A 27,023-nucleotide genomic window follows, 5' to 3' on the forward strand; every position below is an offset into this window, starting at 1 on the left:
GCTCTTGGCCTCTTGGGGGAGGCAGACCGTTCCACCTGCAGTGCATCCTAGCATGCAGGCCCAGCTAGGAAAGGCTCCCCTTGACAGCCTGCCCTGGGAAATGCTGCCACCCAGCCAGATTCATTCCCTGGGAGATGTTGCGATTCCCTCCAAGACCTTTCCCGTTCGGCTTATTCAGAACACCTCGTCCAGTTCTGGGAGAACACTTGATCCAGCTCGAATCTGAGCTCAGCATGGAGATGTCTTTACTGGCGTTTTAGAAAGCTACACCTGAGGTGACCAGGCTCGGGATGGAGGAGGCAGGCAAGGTCAGGGTGCCCCACAGCTCCAAAGTACATCACTATACATCAGATCATCTATGGAGTCCAAAAGAGACTCACCCCTGTGCATGACACTCTGCTTTGTATCACGCTCTGGGACTGGCTTACTCATTTTGTGAGCCACTCCCTGTACGGTGCATGAGCTGGCCACACGCTACCAAGTGCGGTCACGAGCAAAGCTGCAGCTGCAAGCTTATCGCACGTTACTACTTCCTGATCTACTAGCTCCCTGTGATTTACAAGGCCACTGTCTACTTGTTAACCTGGCCCACTTCTGTTTCCTTTCATTGTTCACACAAGGCCTACAACACGAGATCCCTGCGCTGAGATCCCCCCAGCTCACTGGCATCCTCATACCCCCACATCGCTGCTTCGTCTCTATTACCCCTTCCTGCCTTCTCGGCACGCAGCTCACCCCACCCCAGGAGAGGCCGAGGTGACACCCCCGGTGAGAGTTCCAGCACCCACCTGGGTCTGTCCGGATGCCGCAGCCCGCACACCGGTAATTCTGCTTGGCTACAGCCAGCTTCCTCCTGCCAAGACAAGACGTGTTAGAGCGCCCGTCCAGATCCCTCAAGGCTCAGCAGGGCTGGGCAGACAGCACTAGGGTCTCGTTTCTCCCCCAGCAGCTCAGGGCCAGGTAGACCTGCTGAGACTGTAAGCTTAGAGAGGAAGCTCTTTCGGCCAGGAGCTGTCTTCTCTCTGAGTCTGTACAACACCTGGCCCACGACTGGGGCTCCTGGCCCACGACTGGGGCTCCTAGGGGCTACAGTAATACAGATAAGTAATAATGAGCCCGGTGGCTGGATCTGCCTTGCAGCCACCCTGTGCTTTCAGCAGGGCACGTGAAAGCTGCAAGAGCCAGCAACCAGCTGCTGGCAAAGGGGGATGGAAGCGGCTCCACCTGTGCGTGGGGGTGGCCAGCGCCAAGTGCAACTGCCCCAGGGATCCTAGCACTCCCCGCACGCCCCCTTCGACAAACCCGGCTCCGCTGATGAGCAAGGTGTCGGCAGCCGGCCAAGAGCACGAGGCAGTGTCCAGGCAAGGGAACAGCAGCTGGCATCGGTGCCAGCGAGTAGCGACATCTCCCATGCAATGCACATACAGACCACAGCTCGGCAGGGCCGGCGAGCCCCTCTCATGCCCCCGCTAGGAGGTCAGGCAGGGGGCGGGGGGGGGTCTAGTCTAAACACAGCCAGGAATAGACCGGCCAGCCCTGTGGGTCGCGGGAGATGTCCCTGCGGTGCCACCTGCCCTGAGGGCTAGCAGAGGGGGCTGCCGGCAGTGCTTCAGGCTGGTGTGCCTTGCTGGTGTGTTTTTGGAGGTCCTACAGTAATTCGATCCCAGAGCACCGAGTGCAAAGTCTGCCGAAGGGGAGAGGGCGGGTCTCATTTAACCCACACGGCCAGGCTTGGAGGCCTAGTATCATGCCAAGCAGGGCTCAGTTACCAGTCCAGGTCTGAAACAACAGGGGCTGGGGGGGACAGAGACGTCATCTCACGGAGCAGCAGCCCATCCAGATGGCTGAAGTGGAGCAACTGGACTGTGAATGGAGTGAACTGCCCACGCTGACCCAGCTGGAAGGATGCAGAATCTGGGGGAAAGGGGGACCTTTGGGGCATGGAGAAGGCGATCTTTGGGGCCAAAGGGGTAGGCAGACCCAAGGGCTAGCTCGCACAGCTCCTTACGTCGGGGCTGGGTGAATGTTGAAGATGATCTGCGGCCGCGGGGGGGCCCACTCCAGGTTCCCGCGGACCCGGATCCGGAGCTTGTAGATGTCGGCGTGCTCTCCGTCATCGGGCGAGATGGGCAGAGAGTCTGGAATTGGCAGCAGCTGAGCAAGACAGGCGAGAGGGTCAGACAGAGAACTTTACTGCAAAGGTGTACGCCGGTCTGCCCTGCCGGGCAACTCCAGCCCTGGGGAAACTGCCTGGCCTGCCGCCCCTCCCCAGCACCAGGAGCCAGAGAACAGAACTCCCATCAGTTGCGAGTGGCTCCGCTGTCCCATGCAGCAGAGCGCTTGCTCCCCCGGCACATCCAGGGGCCTTGCAGCCCATCCCCGGATGTCTAGGCCCTTGGAGGCAGCGGTGCAGGTGCTGTACTCCCTGCTCCGCCTGATGCTGTTACTGTGGCAGGACCTTCCCTCCCTGCTCTCCTCCACACGCCTCACATCTCTGCCCGGCCCCACATCTCTGCCCAGCCCGGGAGCTCGGCCAGTTCCTAGGCATTCCCCATGCTGTGAGGCCGTCCCCAGTCCATTGGGGGCACCCTTCCAGCCGCTGACGAGCCGGGCACGCTTTGTGGGCTCTCACCCCCGTAGAGCAGCAGGTCTCTCAGTAGTGGGGCTCAGACAGGAAGGTCTGCCCGCGTCCCAAAGAGAGGGACACCTCGGAGAGCAGGCACGGGCCCCTCCAGGGTGTACCAGAGAAGGCAGGACTCCCGGACGAGGATCACCCTTGGGCACAGATAGAGCTCACGGGGGGGACAGAAATAGCCTGAGGGCTGCACCCCCCCCCGAGAGGACAGCAGGGCCGATTCCCCGCCACACAGAACCACCCTCAGCCCGGGCAGCAGGCAGCAGGGTGACCTCCAAAGCCCGGGCGTCGGGGATACAGCTAGGGCGACCAGACGTCCCGCTATTAGGGGCTTTGCCTTATACACACAACTGTACCTCACCCCCGGGGAAAAAAAGCATCCCATTTTTTCCCCACTTGCTGTCTGGTCACCCTGGCGCAGAGTCCCTGGGTCCCTGCCAGGACAGGATGAAGTCACGGACTAGCAGAGCTGGCCATGGGCAGTCGCACGATGACTGACTGCCTGGGCTCTCTACGTGGGGACTCTAGGCCCAGCACCGACTCTGAGCCTCTCAGGCTGCTGCCGCCTTTGCGGCGTGGGGCAGGATGGGAACAGACGGGCTCTTCGCCCCCCATCGGCAGCCTGGGTGACCCGGATAACGCCCTTGGAGCGCAGTAGCTGCAACTAGCTGCCCCCCCAAGGGAGCTCGCACAGGCATGAGAGCGCAGAATTGCGTCGGCCGAGAACAGGAACCCTGCATCAGGACAACAGAACATGCCTCACAAGCCACCAGGAGCTAGAGGAAAACAAGCCGGGCCCGGTAACCAACAGGGATCTCCTCCAGGCTCAGGCAGGAGCGAGCATGCGAGGGAAGGGCACACGGGCCTCTAGCCAGGGGCTGGGCTTTATGTTAAACAGCAGCAGGCAAGTCAAACCCCACAAAGCACCGCTCCCGAGCAGGCCCACGGCTGAATGCGGGGAGTGATCTGTGACAAAGTGCGGATCCTGGGTAAGCCTATGGGGCACAAAGAATAAAGCAAGCCTGTGGTTCAATCGCCCCGGCCCCGTGGGGCAGCGCCAACAGACACCCACTGGTGCGCTCTTTACACCACTTGCACTGCCGCAGAACTCAAAGAACGACCCAGCAACCCCTCTGCCCCCGTCAGGCTGACCCCACTGACACGGTGTTTGAAATCAACTCCCAGGCCCCAAAACCAAGCAGCCTGGTAGGACAAGTAGCATCTATCTCAGGAGAGGCCTAGGAACGTGACAGGCTGTGCGTCAGGACAGAGGGGCATTGGAAGAGCTGGTGGGGGGAGAACAACGCTGGGATGGCAGGGGCAGTGGGTCGGGATCAAGGGGTATCAGCAGAGCTGGATATGGGGAGCCCAGGACTGGAGAGGCTGTGGGTCACGACCGAGGAGCTACATGGGGAAGCTTGCGTAGCATCTGCCCAGACTGCACTGGACTTTGGTCACTTCCGTGAGCACCGCGACCACTCGCGCTCTAACGCACCGGGACATCTTGCAGCTGGTCTCAGCTGGGGGTCAAACAGCAACGACAACAAATGCTACGTCTGGCTGAGCTTCACATGCCCCACGCCAAGCCACAGGTTCCCCCTCCCCGCGGGGAGCCACAGCCAGGCGTGGGGGTGTTTAGTCCGGGCGGTCAGCTCATGCCGTGGTTCGTGCCCTGCACACACCCCCGCCAGGCGCGCTCTCCACTCCCAACGTACCAGCAGCAGCTTTTTGGAGAGCCGCCTTTTCTTATACCATTGGGGACGCTTAAAGAGCTTTTTCAGAGACCATCTCGGGCCCTGAAAACCAACAGCAAACGAGCTGTCAAGGCGCCCGGCCTGCTGGTGAAGAGCAGTGCTGCGCGAGGCGGAGGGCCACCACGCTCGACTCTGTGCGGCCCGAGGGTGCTGTTCCCTGCAGCTCACCCGCCAGCCCCAGCCTTCCGCCCCACGCGAGGACAATAGGGGCAGTGCAGGGCGAGGCAACCACGCGGCAGCGCCACAGCCAACGGGGTGCAAGGGCCGCTGGTCTGGGAGCGTGCGAGGGACGTGATCGACGCCTTCCCTCCTCCTACAGCCACGGGGAGGTGGAGACAGGCTGCAGCCCGGCATTCAGGAGGCACCACGGGTGGCAGATCAGAGCTTCATGCGAAGGATTCCCTCACTCTCGGGGGTGGTGGGTTCTCTGCCCCTATATTCAATGTACTCCCTTGATTACATGCCCAGTTTCTGCCACAGCGCCCTCGCTGCATCGGTGAGGCTGCCCCGGCGAGGCCCCACCCCGCACGCCTACCTTCTGGGGGGCGTCGTGCTCGGGGACCAGCCAGTCCAGTTCAGAAGCGGCCGGCAGCTGCATCCCTTCAAACTGCTTCAGCAGGCCCATGGCCACGGCCTCGGCCGAGTTCGAATGGAGGAAGGAGTGGGATCTGCACAGCGAGACAGGACGATCAGCATCACGACAGACGGGGGCATAACTCCACCCAGCGTGCGAGGAGATCAAAGGCTGGGATCTCCCCACGGGTGCCCCTCCTAGCCCCACTTGTTAGAGGTTGCATTAACGACGACGCCCATTGCTTGAACGCACTGTCTCGGATAAGACCCACAAACTACATGCAGGAATCACTTCTCCGGCACTGCCACCTCTGGGGGCCACACAGAGGGCACGGCAACGTTGCACAACAGTCTGGGATGGGGAAATCAAAGACTATTTCATCCCCTGAAACAACAGGTGGTTTGGGAGGCAGAAAGGAAAGAGCCAGGCCGGAATCTGGCCAAGCCATGGGGGTAGCACACAGCACAAAAGTGACACGTGATCTTTGCCAGCAGGGCCTAGTTCCCCGTCTCCTCTGACGGGCAGAGCGGGCGTTGTTACCAGCCCTTTGGGAAGCTGCCAACGAGTAACAGATCAATGGTATTTCGAAGGGGCTGTCCTGGGCACCCTCCACCTCAACTGGGAATAGTAATGAGGCGGCAGTTTTTCAGTCTCCTAGGGAGGGAGGGAGGGATGCCTTCTCCCGCCCAACAGTGCTGCCTCCGGCCAATTAAGGAGTTGCACTGACAGGGAGACCTGTCCAGCCCCGAGTTGCAAGGTGACCGCAACAGGGGACTTCAAGGAAGACGATACAGGAGTGGGGTGGTGGGAGATTGGGGTGAACCTCAGGTCTGACTGGGAGTCCGGCCAGGCGGGGAACGTATCTGTCCCCATTGTCTCGGGCCGTCTTTCCTAATTCACCGTGGTTCCTTTTCCCAGCGTCTCTCCTTCTGCTGCCAGTTACGGTTTATTAGAGGAGTCAGTGGCAGAACAGACCCATTCGTGTCAAATCGAATCCATGCCCAACCAGTGCAGGATTGGTCCCTCGGGCAAGAAATTCCCTCGCCCCTCTGCATTCAGCCTGTTTCCATTTGCCTAGCTTCACCCCAGGGCTGCCCCCAAACCTGAGTCTATTTAGCCCAGGCGAGGACCAAAGTCTCGCGCTCTGGCGGGGAGGGACGGGGACGTACATGGATTCCGAGGAGAGGAAAGACTTCTGGCTAGACGCTGCATCCCGCTTGATGTCCGCATCTGCAGTGAGAAGAGAGAGGGCAGGGCGGAAAGAGGAGTTACTCCTGTTTTAAACAGAGGCTGATCAGCTCTGCATTAAAAACCATCGCGCTGTTGTAAAAGCAGGTGAGCAACAGCACCTATTTCTACCAGTGACAATAAGCAGCAGCTAGGAAGTCTGGGATGTGAGCTGGCCAGTCCCCTGGTCAATCTCTAGGGGAGAGAGAAGAAACTGTGGCCACGAGATGAATCTACCGTGGGGTTAGAGCAGAAATGTTACAGTCTGTACAGGGCACGCACTAGCTACCAGTGGTTACACAGCTTAGAGAAATCCACACACACAAACGTGGGGCTAGTAGGGGGGGGGACACTGGGGTTAGTTAAGAAGTTTAGTGGCTTATTAGGTTTACACACAGCATAAAGGGACTGGCAAAGGGATACGGGCCCTTCACCTCTGCGTTGCCGGTTCAAATCCAGCCCAGCCCCCGTGGCAGTGGCCCAAAGCTGTTACCCTTCCATGGCTTGCCAGCACCCACGTGACGAGTTGGACGCTTTAGTCCATCCCCCAGTGGGCACATGTTAATGACACTAAAACGCTGCGGCAAGCGGCAGCGGCCTGAGGCACCAAGGAACAAACGGGCCACAGCGAGGAAAGATTTCCCTCCCTACGGGGACGGACTTAAAAACAAGTGTAGCATCTGTGCGTGTTGCTACCACCTTCGCCCTTCCAGGTCTCTAATAAATACTGAACCCGGACCCTTGGCTGGAGAGCCCTGGTCTGGGCTACCCCACGGCAAACCCTTGGTCCGGAGGACAGTTGACCCATTTAGTCCTACTTTTCGCTACCTGGGCATACACCAGTCCTGATCTCTGGCAGCACTTTTGCTGCTTTTCCCTTGACCTTCTCTAGCAAGGGACTTTGTCAAAGGCGAGCGGAGAGCCCATCGCAATTCTGCTCACTGGCTCCCTTGTATTCAAGGTTCTGTTCACGTGCTCAGAGAAATCTAGGAGCTGGTTTTGCTGCCACCACAGCAGAGTGTTTCGATGTGGTGGAAGATGGTTGCTAGATGCTGGAATGGGCTGCCCCTCATCTGTGATGCAGCCGCCAGCAAGTGGGACTCCTCGCCAACACAGCTGTGGTTGATCACACTGAACTGGGAAGTGATGGCAGCAGAACTCCTCTGGGGTTTGCATGCCAACCCCAAGAAGGGGGCTGGTGAAACATCTTGACACCGAAGATCAAATACAGCCCTGGTCCGATTCCCACCGAAGCCACGAGAATAATCCTGCTTACACCCAGACTGGATTTGGCCCCGTGTCCCTGGAAAATACTGTTGAGTCATGCATCTCATGTTCGTACTGCCCTGCCAAGCTTTCGAGCCGCGTGAGGCATGGTCGAGCTAGGGAGACTCGGACTGCTCTATGGGTGGAAACTCAGGTTTCAACACCAAGGAATTTACAGAAAAGGGGAGAAAATATAGATCAAAGCAAAAAACAGGACAACCCTCAAAATCCACAGGGACACCATCGAGGAGGGTAAGAGAAGACCTAGCGAGGCAGCTGTGTCTGGGTAACGGGTGTAGTTGTAAGCTCAGTTCTCCGCTTCTCTCTCCCAAGCAGGCTGGGCAGTGAAATACGCAAGACTCTTGCTGATTGCATGATTCTTCTCGGTTTCAGTCCCAGCACTGAAGGAGGGAGCAGAGAGGCACAGCAGAAGGGCAGCACAGAGCAGCAGGGAACCCCAGAGTGCCCAGAACTGGGATCTTTTCAGCAGGGAAGGAGGGATTGATTCTCCGAGGGGCAGTCCTGGGGAGGGGGAGGGCTTTCCAAAGGATATACCTATGGCTATAAAAACAGCTGGGTCTGACAACACCCCCCCACCCTAAAACACTCCCAACCTAAGAAACAGAGGCGCAGCTCAACATGGGTTAAAAGTTGGGCTAAATCTTAAGCGTGGCCTTCATGTATCTTTCTAGCCTTGAGTCAACAGGGAGTCCAGGATAGAGGATTAGCATAAGGTGGGGTCAGACTCAACCCTTTAGCACCAGGCAGTTGCCAGTCTGATGCCCGTTGCTGGCAGCAGCTGCACTGGGGCACCCCAGGACTAGGAACTCCATGTTCTCCACAACCCGGTAACAAGGCCCCGAAGATTCGTAGCTACACGAAGCGAGGAAGCAACCTCCCCACCAAGCAGGACTGCCGCCCGAATGGAAGAGGAAACCAGCTTCTCTCTCATTCCTCAAGGAACAGCTCTGCGAGATCCCACAGCAAAAAGGGGGTGCACACGCAGACATGCGCACATGGCCAGGAGAGGGACCTGGGGCAGGGCCAGCACATGCAGCCAGGTGGGCAGCCATATCGTGGGAGGAGTCAGATCTGAACCCCGCCTCCCCAGCAGCTTTCTGTGCTGACCCCTCTGCCCCCTTCCAAATATGGCATCTTTCTACCTACGTGTTTCCAATTTAAGTGACCTGCTTTGGGCACAGCCACCCAAATGCCTCTGCTGCCAGGCTCCCTCTCCACAGATCAAGCTACAGTTGCCTCTTCAGACAGTCACTCATCCCTCACGATCCCAGAGGGAGCTGCCTTCCTGACCACCCCGCTGGCAGAGCTAACATCCACGCTTCCCGCTCACGCCCAGCCTGGGAACATCCTAAAACACACAACTGTTTCCCACCCACCGGGAATTAACCGTGTGCGCCAAGGTAAAAGGACTAGAGCCTCAGGTTCACTGTGCTAAGCCTAGGGGCCTTGTCAATACTGAGGGTTCAGGAGAGTCTTTAGCCCGGAGTCCCTAAAAGAAGCCGCAGTGGAAGCAGTCGTGCAGACTGGCCGACGGGTCTGCATCAGTGTTGCCTAGTCTAACATGGGTTTCATAAAGCTGCCTGTTATCCTGGCGTCAGGTGCTGGACTGGTCAGTGATAGAACAGTGATTGAAATGCCTCAGACCTGTCTACACCAGTGCTCTCACAGGCGCTAGGGCCAGCACAGCTGTGCCGGTGCAACAGCAAGGAAGGACGTTTACCCTGAACTGAGTGCGGATGCAGCCAGAGCATGCTGGGAAGGGCTAACGCCTGCTCTCAGCAGCGGAGAGGACACGGTCAGACAGAGCCGCCTGCTGAAACGGACGTTACAGTGAAACTGCCGCATCCAGCTGGGCAAAACCTAACCGGTGAGCTTGCTCGGGTCATTCGAGGTTACAGACGGCGTCAGCCTTTCGCTAGCACTGCACGGGCAGAGAAAAGCTCTCGCGACAGCGCTGTTACTTTAAAAGCAAGACCCATGCTTTCTCTGCTTCTCACCGCGGACGCGGATTCAGTAACGGTGGTGCCACAGCCTTTAACACCTCTGATCAACAGAGCTATGGGCTTGGAATCGCAGTGGGCTGGGGGCGGGAGGGTAGTTGCATTTTAAAGCACAGCTCGGCTCCAGGCACTAGAGCGGTCTAATGTCATTTCTCAGGGTACAGCCGTTACGTGGCCAGTGCTTTATCTTTAATAGCTGTGGCACTCTTACATTGAACCACTCTTCGGCTGTTCGACGGGCCAGGCAAGAGGCATCTCTGCTGATGTTCTAGACACATCACGATGTTCCACCGTAATGTGGCAGCAGAGCCTGGGCAAGTGACCAAGCAATTCAGCCCTGGGCTACATTTTCCCACCTGCCTGATATTCGCTGCACAAGTCGCCCACTCCTTTCCCTTTGTCACTCAAACGACATTATTCCTTGCTCCCATAAGGCCTCTGAATGGACACGAGCTGAGAAATCCCAGAAAGCAGCTCGCCGGGAGCCAGTCACATGCACAGAGCTCTGGGTGGGAAACACCAGAAGCGTTAATCTTGTGGGCTGGGAGCTTATTCTGGTGGTTTGGTGTTCGGTCTGAAGCCTGACGCGGCGTGCACTCAGTTTTAGCAGCAGCAGCTTTGGAGGCCTCTGCTCTCCCTGTAGGCTCATGACACGCCCAGGAGATGCACACGGACAAGCACACACACAGAAACACGCGGCGCAGCGGACTCTGGGGTACTACCTGAAAACAAGGAAGCCATTGACACTGACAGGCCGCTCTGGGACATTTGAATCAGGTTAGATCCATCGCTACCATCTGCATAATACGGTGATGACAAAACATTTCACTTCAGTGCTCGGATCGGCCATAGAGAAAGGGCATAAACACAGAGGTAAGAGAGCAGGGCCTGCCAGCACCCCTTGGGAGAGGCCCTGGGACGGCATTCAAACCCCCTCCTTGGATTGCAATACCATACCCAACCTCTGAGCTACGGGGGGGCCAAACCGGGGTCATGCTACCAACATCCACAGAGAGAGGAGCAGGAAGATTGAGGGTGTCCATCACAGGGGCCTTAGAACCCCCCAGTCCACCCAGCCCTGTCCCAGTTGAAGACTGGAGAATGTTTCGTTAATGCACCTTTAAAGTCAGCCAGAGGGGGCACCGCTGAGCAACAAGGAGCATCTATCTATCCTGACCCATGCCTGTTCAAAGCCAGTCTCCTGCGGGGCGTGCCCTGGGCCAGGAGAGCCAGCCTGACAGCATGTTAGCCAATCTCGGAGGTCACTGTCTGAACACAGCCCATCGCCCCTGCTACAGAAAGACAGGGCTTAACAGTAGTAGACAGACAGTCCCAGGACTGACTCGCCCAGCCCGTGGCCAGCCCAAGAAGGAAGAGCAGGACAGCGCAGGCTGGTGTTCAAATCCCTTAACTCTCCAACCTCAGCCTGACGTTTCCAGCAGGGAGGACTTTACAAGGGGAGGTTTGCCCCGAAAGGAGATGCTTGTAGGAAGCCAGAGGTACAGCAAATGAAAGGGCTGTTAAGCCTATAACAGAGCTCCCAGAGGCAACCCATTCAGCCTTTCTGAGTGCGCAAACCCATCTATCCAAAGGGAATCTGTTTACACAGTGCAGGGGTGGAATCTGGACTCATCTTACGGTTCAGTGTTACTCTAGAGCAGCCATCTCTAAAGGCCAAGGGGCGTGTAGCACTGCTGACTTCAGCACAGTTACACCAAGGAGGAGTTTGGCCCCAAATCGCCATCCAGTGCAGCTGCCCCGTCTCACCTCTTATCTCGTACTCCTCCACGTCCTCCGCCGAACCCGAGTCAGACAGCCACATGGAGTCACGGGAGCTGAACTGGGACCCACTATCTGTAGCCGCGAAGCCTGGAGGGGCAAAATCCAGAAGGTCTGAGATGTAGCCCTCAAAGTCAGCAAAGGCTATTTGTGTGACACCGAGAATTGACAGAGGAGCTGGCCAGGACGGGTAGCATTGGGTGACTGGGGTGCCAGCGTGGGCCCAAAATTAAGCTACGCCCTTGACACCACCTTGGTGTGCACATTATAAATACCCAGACAGAGCCAGTCACCATCTACTCAGAGCTAGAGTGACATGAATTCCCGCAGCACCATGGCTCAGCCGTTTCACACACACAGGAGGGCACGGCAGGGACTGACACAAACGAGCCCCTGCTCTGCCTGCTGGCTGGCCAGCCTGGCCCCGAAAAAGCAGCACTCACTGTCGGAGCCCAGCTCTCGGTAGGCAGGGAGCAAGTGCTTGGTGCGGATCTGCTGGCGCCGGATGCGAATCTTCTGCTTGAGCTCCTGGATCTCTTTGTCGCTCTCCTCTTCCTCCTCCTCCAGCCGCCGGTTCATCACATTGCATTTCATCAGTTCGATGGCAGCGATCAGCGACTCCGAGATGCTGAAGTGAGCGTTCTCCTGGGGGGGAAGCCAAAGCATTGCGAGAGAGGCTGGAAGTGGAGGTTCTCAGGGCTGCAGCATTACATTTTCTCCCCCCGCAGCTACCTGTAGAAGGGGCTCTCTGGGATTTCCCACAGCAGGGGAGGCCTTCACTTCCTCCTGAATGGATTCCAGCCCCTCCAGGCAGGCCATAACCCTTCGTGAGCCCATCGCCCCTTACGTGCGCACGGAGCGCCCTCCAGGAATGCACCACGCCAGCCTGGTGTTCTCTGCATGAATGTGTTGGCTTAAGTGCTTCTTACGAGGCAACCAGCTGGGTCCAAGCAGGAAGCGATGGCTCAAGACGGCCGCCTGTCAGACCCCACTTCAGTGTTCTCAAGGGATGAGGCCAGAACTGTCAGCTCTGATGACTCTGGCTCGACCCCCTCTGCGCCCATGGGAGTGGTTTGACCGGAGACCCAAGCTCACCAATGCAGAGATAAGCCTGGTGGAGAACAAAGAATCCTGGCAGGCTTTGAAAGGGCTGTCTCGGGGCAAAGGGGCAATCCAGACCGAGACACACCCAGGCACAGGAAGGTGGAAGGGTGTCTGAAGAAGCTGGGCCCGCCTGGGTCACCATTTCAGGATGGTAGGACATTAGGGTAACAGATATGTCAGGTGCTGGCTATTTTTACACCCTTTTCTCTCACTCTAACACTGTATTCCAACGCTAAGGGAAAGCATGTGCTCTTAAGGAGGCTCTAGGTCACTATATGGTCAAAGGCTCCCAAAGCAAAGAAAGGCAAGACTCTGAAACGTAGTCAGGCCATCACAGCAGTAGGTGGACACAGGGCCCTGCGAACAGGCCCCAGTCTAAGAGTGGGAGACTCCTGTGATTCCTCCCTGGGACAGGTAAGGGCTAGAGGCCCATGATCGGAGCAGAGCGCATGCCGAGACAAGAAAGGGGACGGAGGTGCAGCCAGCCCCGCCACAGTGACAGCCCCACCCTTCAAGGTTTCCCCACCCGCGGGCCACACGGCACCCGGCTCATCCCAGATACACCCCTCCTCAAAGAGAGCAGCGGGCTTTGGTTTTCCCCCAGTCAACACTACTCGCAGGGATCATTATGGGGCTTGCAGAGAGGAGCCTCCCCCTTCTTTACCTGCACCCGGAGGGGTCAAATGCACCTTACACCTGAGATCCACCCCCACGTCCCAACTGCCTAAGGGGGGGCGAACAGCGGCCTGACTTTAGGGAAGGCAGCAGCACACGGCGGAGGGCGCTCCAGCAAGCTGCACTAGGCCCCCGCTGCACTGTACCTATGCTAGCGGCTCCAAGCTATCGACACCGAAGGGCAAAGGGAAGTGGGAAACCAAACAGGGGAGTTCTGGGCACAGCTCGAAGGCAGGAAATGCTGTGGCACAAACGCTGCCTTTTCGGTAGGGCAGCATGCCAGTGGAACCAGAGTCACTGAGCCAGGAACACGTCCCCCCTGCCCTGCATCATTGCCCCATTAGCCCCACCTTCTCCAGGTCCGCACAGCTCCCGAAGTCCTGCTCAGACAGGTAACTGATCAGGGACTGTCCTTCCGAGGGTCTTCGGAACATCCCTTCCCCCGAACTCAGGTACTGGCCAGACTCTAGGAAAGCCAGAGACGAGCGAGTGAGACGAAGGTGTTTTGGCAATCCCCCCCTCCCCGGGCGCCGAAGAGCCGGAGATCCAACAACACCCGATGCCACTGCATGGCTTCAACCAGCCTGAACACAGGCATTGCTGAATTAGATGGCACGTGGGCTGGAGCCAGCCTGGCCTCCGGTCTCTGACAGTGACCGGCATCAGATTATTCCAAGGAAGGCGGAAGATCCCCACAATAGGCAGGCTGCGGAGTGCCAGGTGATCCCACAGCCTCCTCCTAATCCCTCCCCATCAGACAGCACAGCCACTTAGCTTCTTTGGCCACTAAGCCCTGCTCCCCACCCCGGCCCAGCGGCTCCTGGACTTAGAGAGGCAGTGATTTCGGAGCGCTGGCCTCACACACACAGGACACCCGGGCCCGGCCGGGGGAGCACGCCTGGGGCACACACATGTGCTCACGAGCAAATCCTCACATGCGCCCACTCCACAGCTGCCCCGCAAATGGCCAGCCGAACCCAGCCGGTAACCCGTCCACTCATCCCCCGCTCTCCTCACCGTACTCCATGTAGAGGGAGCTGGGCGTGCCGACGTTGCTGCGCTGGGCGGAGGGGGGGACCTGGCCTGTCACCCTCGAGGTGTCCCCCTGGGATTCTTTGAGAGACAAGAGCAAGGACACTCGTCAGTACCAGAGGGGCCCATCTGGGTACTTAACCCCAGCCCCTCGGGACACAGTGGAATGGAGCAAACGGGACATCACAAGAACATAACCCCCAAAAATATAAAAGGAATCAAATGGGGGGAGAAGAGTTAAGTCAGCTGGTCTCCAGGGAGAAAGGGGGCAGACAGCTCCCTTGTTCCCAGGAGCAGGCAGTCTCAGGGAGGGGTATTTCAGGCAGCTAAAATGGAAGCTGGCAAACAGGCAGCAATTAACGGCTTGCCAAGAGCTGCCCCTCTCAAGAACAACAGGCCGCAGGAAAGGGACAACTGACCGGAGTGAAAGAGCCTGGGAAGCGCAGATTTTGTTCGTTCCATCAGCTAATGCAGCAGGGGAAGGGGCACAGCTAGGCAGGGCGTCCGCCTGGCTCTCTCTCACCCACAGGGGCAGGGCTGGGAAATGCAACAGGGACTGTTCAGAGTGCTCAGCCCAGAGTCAGAGAGCACGGTGCCCCGTAGCTTTCAGCAGTGACTCCTCCGACGGGCAGGAGCCCCCAGACGGGCCAACAGGGCCACAGGACAAGTGGCTAAGGTAAGAGGAATGGCACTGTGGGGTTTCACCAGTTACGGAGGATGCCTGGGGACAAGGCGGGGGGAATCAGCAGAAGGAGGTGATCTCCAACTCACTCTAGCCTCTGGCTGTAGCTGGGGGAAACAGAGCTGGGGGAAACCAATCCCCGCAGCTGGCAGAGCCCAGTAGGGATGCAGAAGTGACCTACATGGGCTGCGTCCTGGGCGCCTCCTTCCGTACACATGTATGATGCAATTCACGGCCTCACACGGGCAGGGCTCTTCCAGGGATTGCCTCTAGCCAACCTCACTGGGGGTGAACACCCGAGGGAGGCTGCAGCCCCTGGGATCGGACGGGCTATGGCGGAGACCAAGTGACTTGAAGGCTGACAGATTCCAGAAGGGAAGCCCTGGGCTGTCGCGGCCATGGAAATGACAATTGAACACACACAAGGGAACGGGAGAGCAATGGCGCTGGACATGTGTGATGTGGAACATGCACTGGGAGAAGGGAAGGGACCACTGGTGTCAACTCCACTGGCAGAGCAGCTCGCACAGCCGCAGCATACCATTCCCCCAGGCCCTCTCTTATGGCTCTGGGGCCCAGAAATACAGCCAAGCAGCACTGGGCATGCCAGACTGAGACGCCTCCCCTACCAACCGTTTGTAGTGTGGGGGATCAGCTTCAGAAGCCTGGGAACCAACGACTCACGCGGCCTGGCAAGCATACCTGAACCCCGAGCTGAGGAGATGCCCCCCAGGGGTGAGGGAGCTCAGTCTCCAGAGACTGCCCCAAGCGCTGATCAGTGCCAGCTGGGAGGCAACCACCAGGAACTGGGCTGAGCGCAAGTCATTTCCATAAGGCCACAAAACAGCTCTGCAGTGATGACCCCTGAGCTGGGCGGGGTTTGCACTGGTGCCCTAGTGGCAGATGCTCCAGATCTCATTACCAATCCCCAGGGTACAGCAGACAGCCCCTGCTCGAGCAAGAGCTTCCAAGAACTCATCTACCACAGAGCAGAGCCACTAAACACAGCTACAGACAGAGACCCTGGGCCACCGTCTGGCCCAGTGCCTAGAAGTGATCTCAAACCCTACGGTAGCTGCCAGTCACTCTGATCAGCAGCAGCATCACAGAGCAGCAAGCTCTGGGGAAAGCCGCGCAGGGAAGCCAGGACAGTGAGTGCTGCAATAAGGGAAGCTGGGAGGGGGACAGAATCTTGCAGAATCTTGCTGGCACATCGCCCCACCTAGGACACCTTTGTGGACTGCTCTGATAACACGCACAGTATCTCACCACGCAAACTTTCTAGCTGAGGAACTCATAGGGCTTCACAGACATTAACGGTTCAAGCCTTCCTCTGGCCCGGAAGGAATTATCCCCATTTTATGGAGGGGAAGGTGACCCAAAGCACACAGACGAGTGGCCTGGTTTGCAGAGAGCCTGAGCATCTGCAACTCTGCATAATCAATGGGAGCGGCAGGGGCTCAGCCCCTCTGAAAGTCAGGTTGTAAAACAACTGGCCCTAGTTCATACATAAAATCAGAGCCCAGACTAGATCCCCAGAGCTTTGACTTGCAGTCCTCTGATCCGAGCACCCCACCACCGATGTGGGTAGAGTGCTGGGTGCCAACTGCACCGCGCCCCTGGGAAGTACTGCTCCCAGCTCCACTAGTCGCATACCCTCCCGCTGGGCGAGGGAGGAGAACTGGCTGTCTATTCTGAAGTCCAGGCCATCCCATCTCATCCCCTAACCCCGCACAAGGGGCACAATCTCGCCCAGTTTCCACAGCGAGGGAGAGAGGATGGCAGCCAATCCAGGGGCTTTTCAGAAAACGCCACGTAGTGCCATGCAGGAAAGTCAAGTGCGATTCCTGGTCCAGCACGTTGCGGCCCCAAAGCAAGCAGGGATCCTCGGTTAGGTCACATGCAAAGACCAGGAGGCCCCCTCAAAGCGCCATCAATGACTTGGGGAAAGAGGCTTTTCTAAGTTGACACCAATGTGGTCATGGAAATCCTGAACTCAATGCAATGATCACTGATGAGGGGGTGTCTATGGGCTCCCAAACCTGCCACTGGATCTTCTATTATAATGGTGATATCCCTGAGACCTCCTAGGCAAACAGCGAGGAGGAGGAAGAGGAGTGCATTACGGAAGGGAGAGAAAAGAGAGAGAGATTGGTTACTCACCAAGATAGGAGCCTCCATTTCCTACCTGAAGGCAGCAGCTCAGCCCTGAAGGGGTGTGCCCCTGGGAACCAGCCTTGCCCCCCAATGCCCACCCACTGAGGACCCCAAAAGGCCCAGCACTCACCCCCGCTATGGGGAGCTATTAAGAGAACGCACGCACCCAATCTGTTCTACAGATTGAACCAGATGAGGGTTGCACAGTTACAACACAGGGCTGTCCCTGCATCCTGGGATCTGGTCCCCAGCCCTGGCCACGTCTACGGATCAGATGAGGCCCTGGAGAGAAGGTTCAGGAGGTCCCTCTCGGGGCATCTAGGCTAGCACCATAGCAGCGCTGCCATTTCCTAAACCCTTAGTGGGCATAGAGAGAGGGGTAAGCCGACACCTTCTGCCATCTGACCAAGGGAAGTGAGGCTAGATGCCAAGGCAGGGGCTGCTGGGCCTTCCAGGGCTGGGTCCCAGAGCTCTGCTGGGGGAGACAGGAGGCTTCCCTCTCCGTCTCTGGGAATGCAGAGAGCTCTCAGTGCAGTGGATAAGCAAAAGGGCAGAGGCTGGACTTCCCCAGCTAGCTGCACATGCAATCGCTCCTCGCCCATCCCAGGGCATTGCACAAGCTGACTTCAGGTCCCCAAGCTCCACTGGAGGAGAACTTTGCAAGGCCTTTGATTAGCTCTTTCCCTTCCTCCTCGCCCCGTACTCATATCACCCCCTAACGATGTACAACGCTGCCGGTGATGCCCATTTAACTCTCGTCCCGAGAGCAACGTCCCACACACAGAACCCATCCCCAACGCCGCCCCACCATTACCGGGAGCTTTCCCGGCGGCCACGTTGGTATCGGAGTGCGAGCGCACGTGGCTCCTCTTGAGGATCCCTTGGGGGGTAGATGTCTGCCCCTCCGAAAAGCTGGACCTGCGCAGGAGGCTCGTCCCTCTGCTGCTGCCGCCGCTCGCACGCTGCTCCTCCAAGGAGGAGACGGACTCCAGCTTCTGGGAGCTGCTGGACGAGAACAGGTTGGAGCTGCTGCTCTTGTTGCTATCGGAGGTGCTGCTGCTGGCGCTGCTCTGGCTGCTACAGGTCTGGCCCCGCTGCCCCAGGTTCCCAATGGCCAGGTATTCTGGCCCGTCGTTGGCGTCGCTCTGGGTGTCATCCTGGCTGCTCACCCAGGCATCCTCGCTTTGGCTGGTCACAGTGCTGGTACTCATCTCACTGACTGAAGAGAAGGAGTCTCTGGGGGAGGTAACACTGAGCCGGGGAAGGCCAGGCTGGCCCAGAGGGGATCTGTCCTCAGTCAGCAAGAAGGATACGTTGTACACGGCATTTTCCAGAGGCTGGCTCGTGCTGCTGCACACAGAGGAGCTAGCTGGTCTCCTGTCTGGACAGAGGCAGGAGGGAAAGGTCACAAATGAGCATGAAACAATCAAAAATAAAAAAGACTACGAGGCCGTCGTTCAGCGTGCAAACCCAGCGCAGGAGGGCACGGGCAAGGAATCTCCTGTTTTAGTAAAAAATACCTTCCTACCCACCGCCCCGATGGTCTCCCAGGCACGTGTTAGAAGCTGAAAACCAAGGCCCATGTCCTTGCTGAAGCTTAATTTCCACCCACCGCACTGGGGTGTTACTGCAGGGCTGCCCACGAAGGCTGGGACACACAGGGACGCTTGCTTGCTGTTGTCGGGTGGTGCAGAAGGGCCAGGCACAAAACCTACTTTGTTACTGTGCGTTAGTTTGGAAAGCCCCGGTGTGTTATCATCAATTGCTCAGGCGGGCAGGGCTCTGCATGTCCACAATAGTGTGGTTTGTAACTAATAAATTAATCTATTGCAACACTAAAACACGTGAGACGAATACCTGCCAGGGCATAGGTAAAAAAAAATACCTTAAGCTTTAAAGCTGATATGCAAGATACCCATTAGCTTAGCCAAATTCGGTTTTGGCTAAGTTAGCCATACATTAGCATAAGTAAGTAAATAATAAATCTGCTGAGCGTGTGTCTATGACCTGGTGTACAAACGTCAGCTTGTGTCGACAAAACAGTGCTGGTGCACACACTACAGTCACCTCCCCACCGACAAAACTGCCCTGTTCTTTTGACAAAATAAAACCACCTCGACGAGAGACGCAGGGCTTTTGTCGGCAGAGCTAGGGTGATGTAGTGTCAATGTAGAGACCGCGTCCCCTTAGAGTGGTGGAGGGGCTGTCATACTTGTCAATTTCACTGCTAGCTAGAGCAGTGAAATTGACAAGTGGACCAGCAGGGGCGCAAGGAGGCTGCCAGCCTGGGCCTGGGGGGCTGCAGTCCCACTAGCAGCCTGGGAGGCCAGCAAGCTGCGGGCAGCTGCTGTCCCCCGGCCTCCAGCAAGCCGCAGGCAGCTGCCACTGGGCTACTAGCCTGGGGTCACGCCGACAAACTGCAGGCGGCTGCTGCCCCCCCGACACTGGCATGCTGTGGGCAGCTGCCGCCTAGCTATCACCCAGGTCACGGATGACTGCCTCCCAGCTCCCAGCTGGACCAGGCAAGCTGTGGGGGGCTGCAGCCTGCTCTGGCTCAGAGCCAGGACTGGGCAAGACAGGGAAGGTTGCCATCTAGCTCTGGGCCTGAGAGCGGGGAAGTCCCCACACCCAGCTGGGATTGGGAATGGTGAGGGGGCCGCCCAAAGGGAGCCCGGAAGCCTGTGGGTCTCTCAACTCCCCCCACACTGCCCCTTAGGTCGGTCGAAATGGTCCTGGTGAGGACGCACTGCACCGACCCAAGGAGAGCAGTGTGGACATCAGGCACCAGTGGCTGAAAGTCGACATATGTTATGTCGACAAATGTTTGTAGTGTAGACAAGGCCTAAGTTTGTATGCTGATGTTCTGAAAAATGACGGCTGAGTTGGGATAATCGTGTCTAGAAGAGATCAGGAGACACCACAAGATGACCATTGCTAGCCAGGGTAAAACGTTAAAGAGAGTTCCTTACGTAACTGCATGTTACTATGGTGATAAGGGGCAATAAATGTTAATAAGTTGAAAGAAGAACCATCCAAGTGGCTGATCAGGTGAAGAGTCCCCCAGTAATATCAGGGTGACTACCCCAAAGATGGAGATAAGGGGGTTCAACCCTCATGCATATTCATGAGCTTCGGTGGGCATACGCAGAACTTATTAGAAATACGACCTGGCAGAGGGCTGAAGATCATTGTTTCCTGACCCCGCCCAGGAGTCGGCCACCTCCACCATTCTCCGGATTCCAGATGGAGACGTGAGCATGAAAGGATTGGAACTGTTGGTGCTAGCCTCGGTTTTTTCTAACCGTTGCAATCTATGCTACAGTTCTATTAACGGGGTGTGTGCGCGTGCGTGCGTGCGTGCTACCGGGTTAGACTTTTCGTAAAGCTACATCTGCGTGAACGAGGTCTTTGTTTCCTCCAGGCTCCTCAAGTCTCCGACAATGACACCAGCCCATATGGTGGTGCAAGCCCTAATCTTTTAAATAGTGGAGGAGCCTTGGTGATCGGACTGTCGTCTAGAGTTTAAAAGGGGTTTTCAGTATCATCCAATACCATAACCAACGAAGGCTACAGTAGCTTACATGTAGGGGTGCTCAGGAAACCTGAGCTACACGCACACATGTTATTGCAGGACTGCAGAGCCGGACTTTTGAGAAAAGATCTATCCTGAACTCTGGATTCTGCAAACAGACCCTACATGGAAGAGAGTGGGTCACATTCCCAAGTGCAGAAGGAACACACAACCCCCCACTCCTGTTACCTGACACGCTGGTGGAGGCTGGCTGGTGCAGACTGGAGAAGGATCCGAAGTACCTGTGCTGTGTATAGTCCACGGGAGTGATACACACTGAACCAGGGAGGGCTGTCAGGCTTTGACTCTTCGTCACAGGCAATGGGGCCTCACTCCTTCTGAGGAACTGAACAGATGTGGCACTGTTAATAAACCAGAGCTAAGGTGTTAAGCGACAAAGGGAAGTGGACTCAGAGTCAAAGCAACTGCTGCGTCAAAGAGGAACCAACGAGCAGTCCCCAGCATGAGGGCCTGTAACTAACCGAGGAGACCAGAGCTGCAGCTCTGCTGTCAGGTGGGACACTGCCAGCTTGCTAGTTTAGGGTGAAAAGCCATGGTAAAAAAGGGAAGCAGCTCATTGTTCTCAGCGAAGCAGCTGGCTCCCATCTGGAAACTACCAGGCTCTCAGTGTGATGATCCAGGACCAGCAAAGGGACCTGACGCGCACACAGCTGTCAATCCTGCTCTGCCATCCAGCAGAGAGAACACAGCCACAGTTTAACACATAGCCACCAGTGCTTCTCATCTGGAGACCTCAAAGCTCTTTGCAGAGAAGGGGGAGTGGGGGACATTGTTCACCCTGTTGTACAGATGGGGAAACTGGCAAAGGAGCGAAGTGACGGGCGCAAGGTTATGAAGGAAATCAGTGGCAGCTGAAGCACTAATAAAGGCCAGCTCTCCTGGCTCTTCAGCCCATGCCCTCTCCCCAGCAGGCTGTATGCACCAGTACATCCCTGTGTCAGTCCTGGCTGCGGTTCCTATGCTAGGATTTAAACGGGTAACACACATCCCATTCCATCTGTAATCCCTGGAATTACAGGGGACTTTTTAAGAGGAATGACTGGTTCCTACCATCCTCTCCCCCACTAAAATTTGGATCTTGGAAGCCAACAAACCAGGCGTGACCCAATGTGTGCCCAGAATGCCCAACTCCATTGAACAAAGACACCCCCTTGCCCACTGCAGCCCGTCTTTGACATCACACAGGCACTGCTGGTAGAGAAGCCAGCTCCTAATCAGCTGTTTCCCATCCATCTTCTAGCCCCGTCTGAAAGGAACCCCAGCCAAGGAGCAAAAACCTTCTCCCAGGGGCTGGGGGTGCTCTGAATGAGACAGGGAACCACTGTTCAGCTGCGTTCCAGGGAGAGCCAGATGCACACAACAGGGGCCCTTCTCACCGTGGACGTGTCAATCTGAGCTAGCAGCCTGGGGTTGTTCTGTTCCACGGCCTCCAGGCACTGCAGCATGGCTGTGACGTGGGCGTCACTGAGCAGGAAGGCAGCATCTGGAAGGAAGCAGCAACTGAAAGTTGGTCAAGCTGGTGGGATCCAGGGTGCCCCTTCTCTCCCCTCAGCAGACGGGGATTTGTGGGGTGACACAAAGGGGACTGTGCAATTATTTAATACATGGCACTGGACAAACCCCCGGTCTCTCCCTGAGCCAGAGCCTCGCCCGGCTCCATTGCAGCAGAGAGAGCAATCGCACAACAGCCTCTCTGCTGCTATGCTAGCTAGGATACGATGAGAAGGGCTCTCAGACCTCATGCTTCAGGGCAAAATCATCTAGGGTCAGAAAGAAAGCCCCTCCTCCCGCATGGTACAGTATTGCATGCATAGGAATTCTGCTCCACGGCTGCCCTAGTACCTGCTGACGACAGGCAAGGCGTTCTCGCATATGGCTGCACAAGGCGTAAGCAGGCCTGTGCAGGGGCAGGCCAGTCAGGGCCTCAGAGAGAACCTGGAAAGCTCCATAAGGGCTGGATAAAAAGCCCACTGAAGTCCATGGGCAAGGGCCAGCGACAGACACACAGCACACTGAAAGGTGCCAGTGACTTCAGCGGGCATTGGAACAGGCCCCTAAGCTGATACCCAGGGGTCAGAGCCCGAGGCCCTGCAAGAGGCAGCGCTTCAGACCCAGTGGGCAGTCCTGAGCCCAGATCTTCCTGTTTGAGGCTGTTGTTAAGCCAAAGCCTTCAGATTCTGTTTGTTTGAATTAGAGCTGGGTGGGAAACGGTTTCCCCAGCCTGCCAGAATTTATCATTGAGAACCATTTTCCCATCTCAAATTGGGATGAAAAAAATCTAAATCTCAACGTTTTGCGAACCAACAATCTGAAAAATATTCGGATCAGCTCAAAACGTTCCATTTCCTACCTCCTCCCCCAAATAAACTTAAAATTTCTAAACAACTCATTTTGAGCCAAAAAAAAACACCAGAATTTTTTGTTTAGAAAAATGTCCAAATGAGGCATTGACACCTTTGATGCCCTTTTCCAAATAATGCTTGAAATGGGCAAGTCACTGAAACGGACCCTTTCCCGAGAAGAGTTTTGGTTCTGACAACTTAGTATTTTCCAATGATAAAGCTTTGCATCAAAAATTTCCCAGCCGGCTCTCGTGTGAACCTGAACGCAGGGAGGCTCAGGAACAAAACCAGACTCTGTCTGTGCTGCCTGCCCCTGCTTATAGGCAATACCTGGCACTGACGCTGCCAGAAACAGGCTCCTGGCTGCAGGGACCATTGGATCTGGACCAGGGATCCCTCACAAGGCTAGAAGGAAACTTAATGCCCCCAGCTGTGGAACCCCCCACACCCCGGCATTCTCTGGGCTACAGAATTTCCCACTCTCCCCCACCCCAGCAATAGAAGCCCGTGCCCACGACTAGAGAGAAGGGCCTGCCTAAATATTCTTCTGGGGGGAAAGAAGTGACCCCAGGGTGCTGTTTACCGGTGTAGAACTTCCTGATGTACTGTCTGTTCTCAAGCAGCGGCTTCAGCTGTGCCGAGAGGCAGTGGAACTGCAGGCTGTGCTGTAGCCACAGCTCCGCTATGGCTTGATCACTTACACCGTCCGCCTTTGGCTGGCCATTCTCGTGCAGGCGGATGAACTGCAAATGGACACCATACACAAGACCAGTCAGACAGAGACTAGCAGGCTCACGAGAGCAATGAACGGGTGCCTGCTACGTCCAAAAAGATAGCTTTAGGTCCACTAGTGGACACTGGCCCATCCAGCAACTTCCCACCACCAGGCACTGACTAAGGGGGTACAGCTGTGTTGTAGCACGGTAACCATCAACCCTGTGACACACAGAGGGGAGCTACTGACCCAACCGGCACATTTACAAGGGAAACAGCTGCAATGGGAAGGAATTGCACCACAAAAGTCAGTAAGAACGTCAGAACGGCCAGACTGGGTCAGACCAATGATCCATCTAGCCCAGGATCCTGGCTACCAACAACGACCAAGACCAGGTGCTTCATTCAAAAGGAATGATCAGAACAGGCCATCAAATGATCCATCCTATTGTCCTCTCCCAGCTTCTGGCAGACAGAGGCTAGGGACATGCAGAACATGGGGCTCCATCCCTGCCAACAGTCGCTGATGGACCTGTCCTCCAGGAATTTATCTAATGCTTTTTTGAACCCAGTTATGCTTTTGGCCTTCACAACATCCCCTGGCAACGAGTTCCACGGATGGACTGTGCGTTGTGTGAAGTACTTCCTTAGTTTATTTTAAACTTGCTGCCTATTTATGCCATTGGGTGACTGATGATTCCTATGTTACGTGAAGGAGTAATTAACATTTCCTTATTCACTTTCTCTACATCAGTCAAGATTTTATAGACCCCTAACATTGCCCCTATTAGTCGTCTCTTTTCCAAGCTGAAAAGTCCCAGGCTTTTCAATTTTTCCTCATACAGAAGCTGTTCCATACCCCTAATCATTTTTCTTGCCCTTTTCTGCACCTTTTCCAATTCCAATATATCTTTTTTGAGGTAGGGCAGCTAGATCTACACACAGTAATCGAGATATGGGTGTACCATGGATTTATATTAAGGCTTTATGATATTTTCTGTCTTATTATCTATCCCTTTCCTAATGATTCCCAACATTCAGTTAGCTTTTTTGACTGCCGCTGCACACTGAGTGGATGTTTTCAGAAAATTATCCACAGATACTCCAAGATCTCTTTCTTGAGTGGAAACAGCTTATCTAGACCCCATCATTTTGTATGAATAGCTGGGATTATGTTTACCAATGTGCATTACTTTGCATTTTTCAACACTGAATTTCATCTGCCATTTTGTTGCCCGGTCACCCAGTTTAGTGAGATCCCTTTGTAACTCTTCACAGTCTGCTTTGAACTTAACTATCTTGAGTAATTTTGTTTTGTCTGCAAATTTTGCCACCTCACTTTTTACCCCTTTTTCCAAATCATTTATGGATATGCTGAACAGCACTGGTCCCAGTACAGACCCCTGAGGGACACCACTATTTACCTCTCTCCATTGTGAAAACCAACCATTTATTCTGGCCCTTTGTTTCCTATCTTTTAACCAGTTACAGATCCAGGAGAGAACCTTCCCTCTTATCCCATGACAGCTTACTTTGATTAACAGTCTTTGGTGAGGGACCTGGTCAAAAGCTTTCTGAAAATCTAAGTGCACTATATCCACTGGATCACCCTTGTCCACATGTTTGTTGACCCCCTCCAAGAATTCTAATAGATTGGTGAGGCATGATTTCCCTTTACAAAAGTCATGTTGACTTTTCCCCAACAAATCATGTTCATCTACGTGTCTGATGATTCTGTTCTTTACTATGGTTTCAACCAATTTGCTTGGTGCTAAAGTTAGGCTTACTGACCTGTAATTGCCAGATTCACCTCTGCAGCCTTTTTTTAAAAATGGCGTCACATTAGCTATCCTCCAGTCATCTGGTACAGAAGCTGATTTAAATGATAGGTTACATACCACACTTAGTATTTCTGCAATTTCATATCTGAGTTTCTTCAGAACTCTTAGGTGTATACCACCTGGTCCTGGTGACTTATTACTGTTTAATTTATCAATTTGTCCCAAAACTTCCTCTATTGACACCCCAATGTGGGACTTCAGTTCCTCAGATCGGTCACCTAAAAAGAATGGCTTCGCTGTGGGAGTCTCCCTCACATCCTCTGCAAAGAATTCATTTAGTTTCTCCACAATGGCCTGGTCTTCCTTGAGTGATCCTTTAGCACATCAATCATTCAGTGGTCCCACTGATTGTTTGGCAGGCTTCCTGCTTCTGATGCACTTAAAAAGACCTTTTTGCTGTTAGTTTTTGGGTCTTTGGCTAGTTGCTCTTCACATTCTTTTTTGGGCAACCTAATTATACTTCTGCACTTGACGTTCCAGAGTTTATGCTCCTTTCTATTTTCCTCAGTAGGATCTGACTTTCAATTTTTAAAGGATGCCTTTTTGCCTCTAACCACTTCTTTCACTTTGTTGTTTAGCCAGTCTCTCTTTTGGGGTCCTCTTACTACGTTTTTTCAATTTGGGGTATGCGTTTAATATACAACACACTGCAGCTAGCCCTGCAGACCGATGTGCTCTGGTCAACCACATGACACATAGCACACAGGCTAAGGAAGCTTCCACTACACATCATCCCAGCGACATGCCTTAATGGTAGCCTGAAGAGACTATTCAGTCACCAGGATCTGTTCATTCCCTGGGCTCCTAGCAGAGTCTACAGCCCCCACCCTTGGAAGCCCCATCCTTGACCCACTCCTGCCATGTTTCTCCCTTGTCCTCTCCCTCCATGAGGCCTCGTCTTGCCACCGAGCAACAGTATCATCAAAAATTACGAAATCCTGGAGTCGTGTCCCTGGCCTGAACTGCCGCACGATCCGATTGTTGTAGGCCTCCCCCTAGTGCTTATCCCCATCTCAGCATGTTTGGTCCTGGCTGAGGCTGAGAAAAGACACGGGCTTTTGTCTATAAAGAGCTGTGCAGATGAGCCATGCCCTACGTGGGACCCGAAAGCATGTAATACTGTTTTAGGTTTTGTAGGAAGCGTTAAGACGGGCAGGTCAATAACCCAATTGTCAAAGTCGGGGCCAGTAGTGCCAGCTGTGGTGGCAGTTTGTGACAGAGCTGCAAATGCCCTGAGGAATTAGGGACCCAAAAACTGCGTTTCTCATCATCCACGTGCCAGCCATGGTCTTGGATGTAACCCTGCAAAGCCTTCGGGGAGGCAGCTGGCATGGAATACAAGGCTGCATAATTCTGATCATCCCCCTTCGTTAAAGGGGCGCTGAATTCACTCACAAATTAAACACGATAGAGGGATTAGAACAAAATATCTCCGGCCTGAATCTGTCAAAGCAAGGCAAGAGGATCACTCCAAGGAAGCGAACTCTCTGTCAGGCCGTTCCAATGGCAGATAAACTGCAGCAATTCAGGAGAACTGAGTTGTGCACCCTAGTCACTCTCTGCTGGCCAGGGAAAGGCGCCACCTTGAGATCTCTACGCCAGCTCTGTCCTCCAATCCCAAGCCTGCC

At 55.3% G+C, this 27,023-nt stretch overlaps 1 protein-coding gene across 3 annotated transcripts in view; it reads right to left on the minus strand.

Annotated features, from left to right (window-relative positions):
• RUBCN (rubicon autophagy regulator) overlaps positions 1-27,023 on the minus strand; it is a 54,744-nt gene that overhangs the window by 11,834 nt on the left and 15,887 nt on the right. The window contains exons 4-17 of one of the 3 annotated variants that reach the window (XM_067561097.1): positions 23,424-23,583; positions 21,875-21,981; positions 20,667-20,823; positions 17,721-18,287; positions 16,792-16,836; positions 14,053-14,148; positions 13,386-13,501; positions 11,700-11,901; positions 11,245-11,346; positions 10,200-10,274; positions 6,133-6,193; positions 4,925-5,057; positions 2,009-2,154; positions 789-853 (exon numbers count right to left, since the gene is read on the minus strand). In XM_067561097.1, the coding sequence (XP_067417198.1) occupies positions 789-853; positions 2,009-2,154; positions 4,925-5,057; positions 6,133-6,193; positions 10,200-10,274; positions 11,245-11,346; positions 11,700-11,901; positions 13,386-13,501; positions 14,053-14,148; positions 16,792-16,836; positions 17,721-18,287; positions 20,667-20,823; positions 21,875-21,981; positions 23,424-23,583 (2,032 nt within the window). The remainder of the gene's footprint in view (positions 1-788; positions 854-2,008; positions 2,155-4,924; positions 5,058-6,132; positions 6,194-10,199; positions 10,275-11,244; positions 11,347-11,699; positions 11,902-13,385; positions 13,502-14,052; positions 14,149-16,791; positions 16,837-17,720; positions 18,288-20,666; positions 20,824-21,874; positions 21,982-23,423; positions 23,584-27,023) is intronic. The other 2 variants (XM_067561095.1, XM_067561096.1) reach the window with 2 other exon arrangements.

This window comes from Emydura macquarii, unplaced genomic scaffold (assembly GCF_026122565.2).
Source record: "Emydura macquarii macquarii isolate MOO-44397 ecotype Brisbane River unplaced genomic scaffold, CSIRO-AGI_Emac_v2 contig_2365, whole genome shotgun sequence".
Taxonomy (NCBI): domain Eukaryota; kingdom Metazoa; phylum Chordata; order Testudines; family Chelidae; genus Emydura; species Emydura macquarii.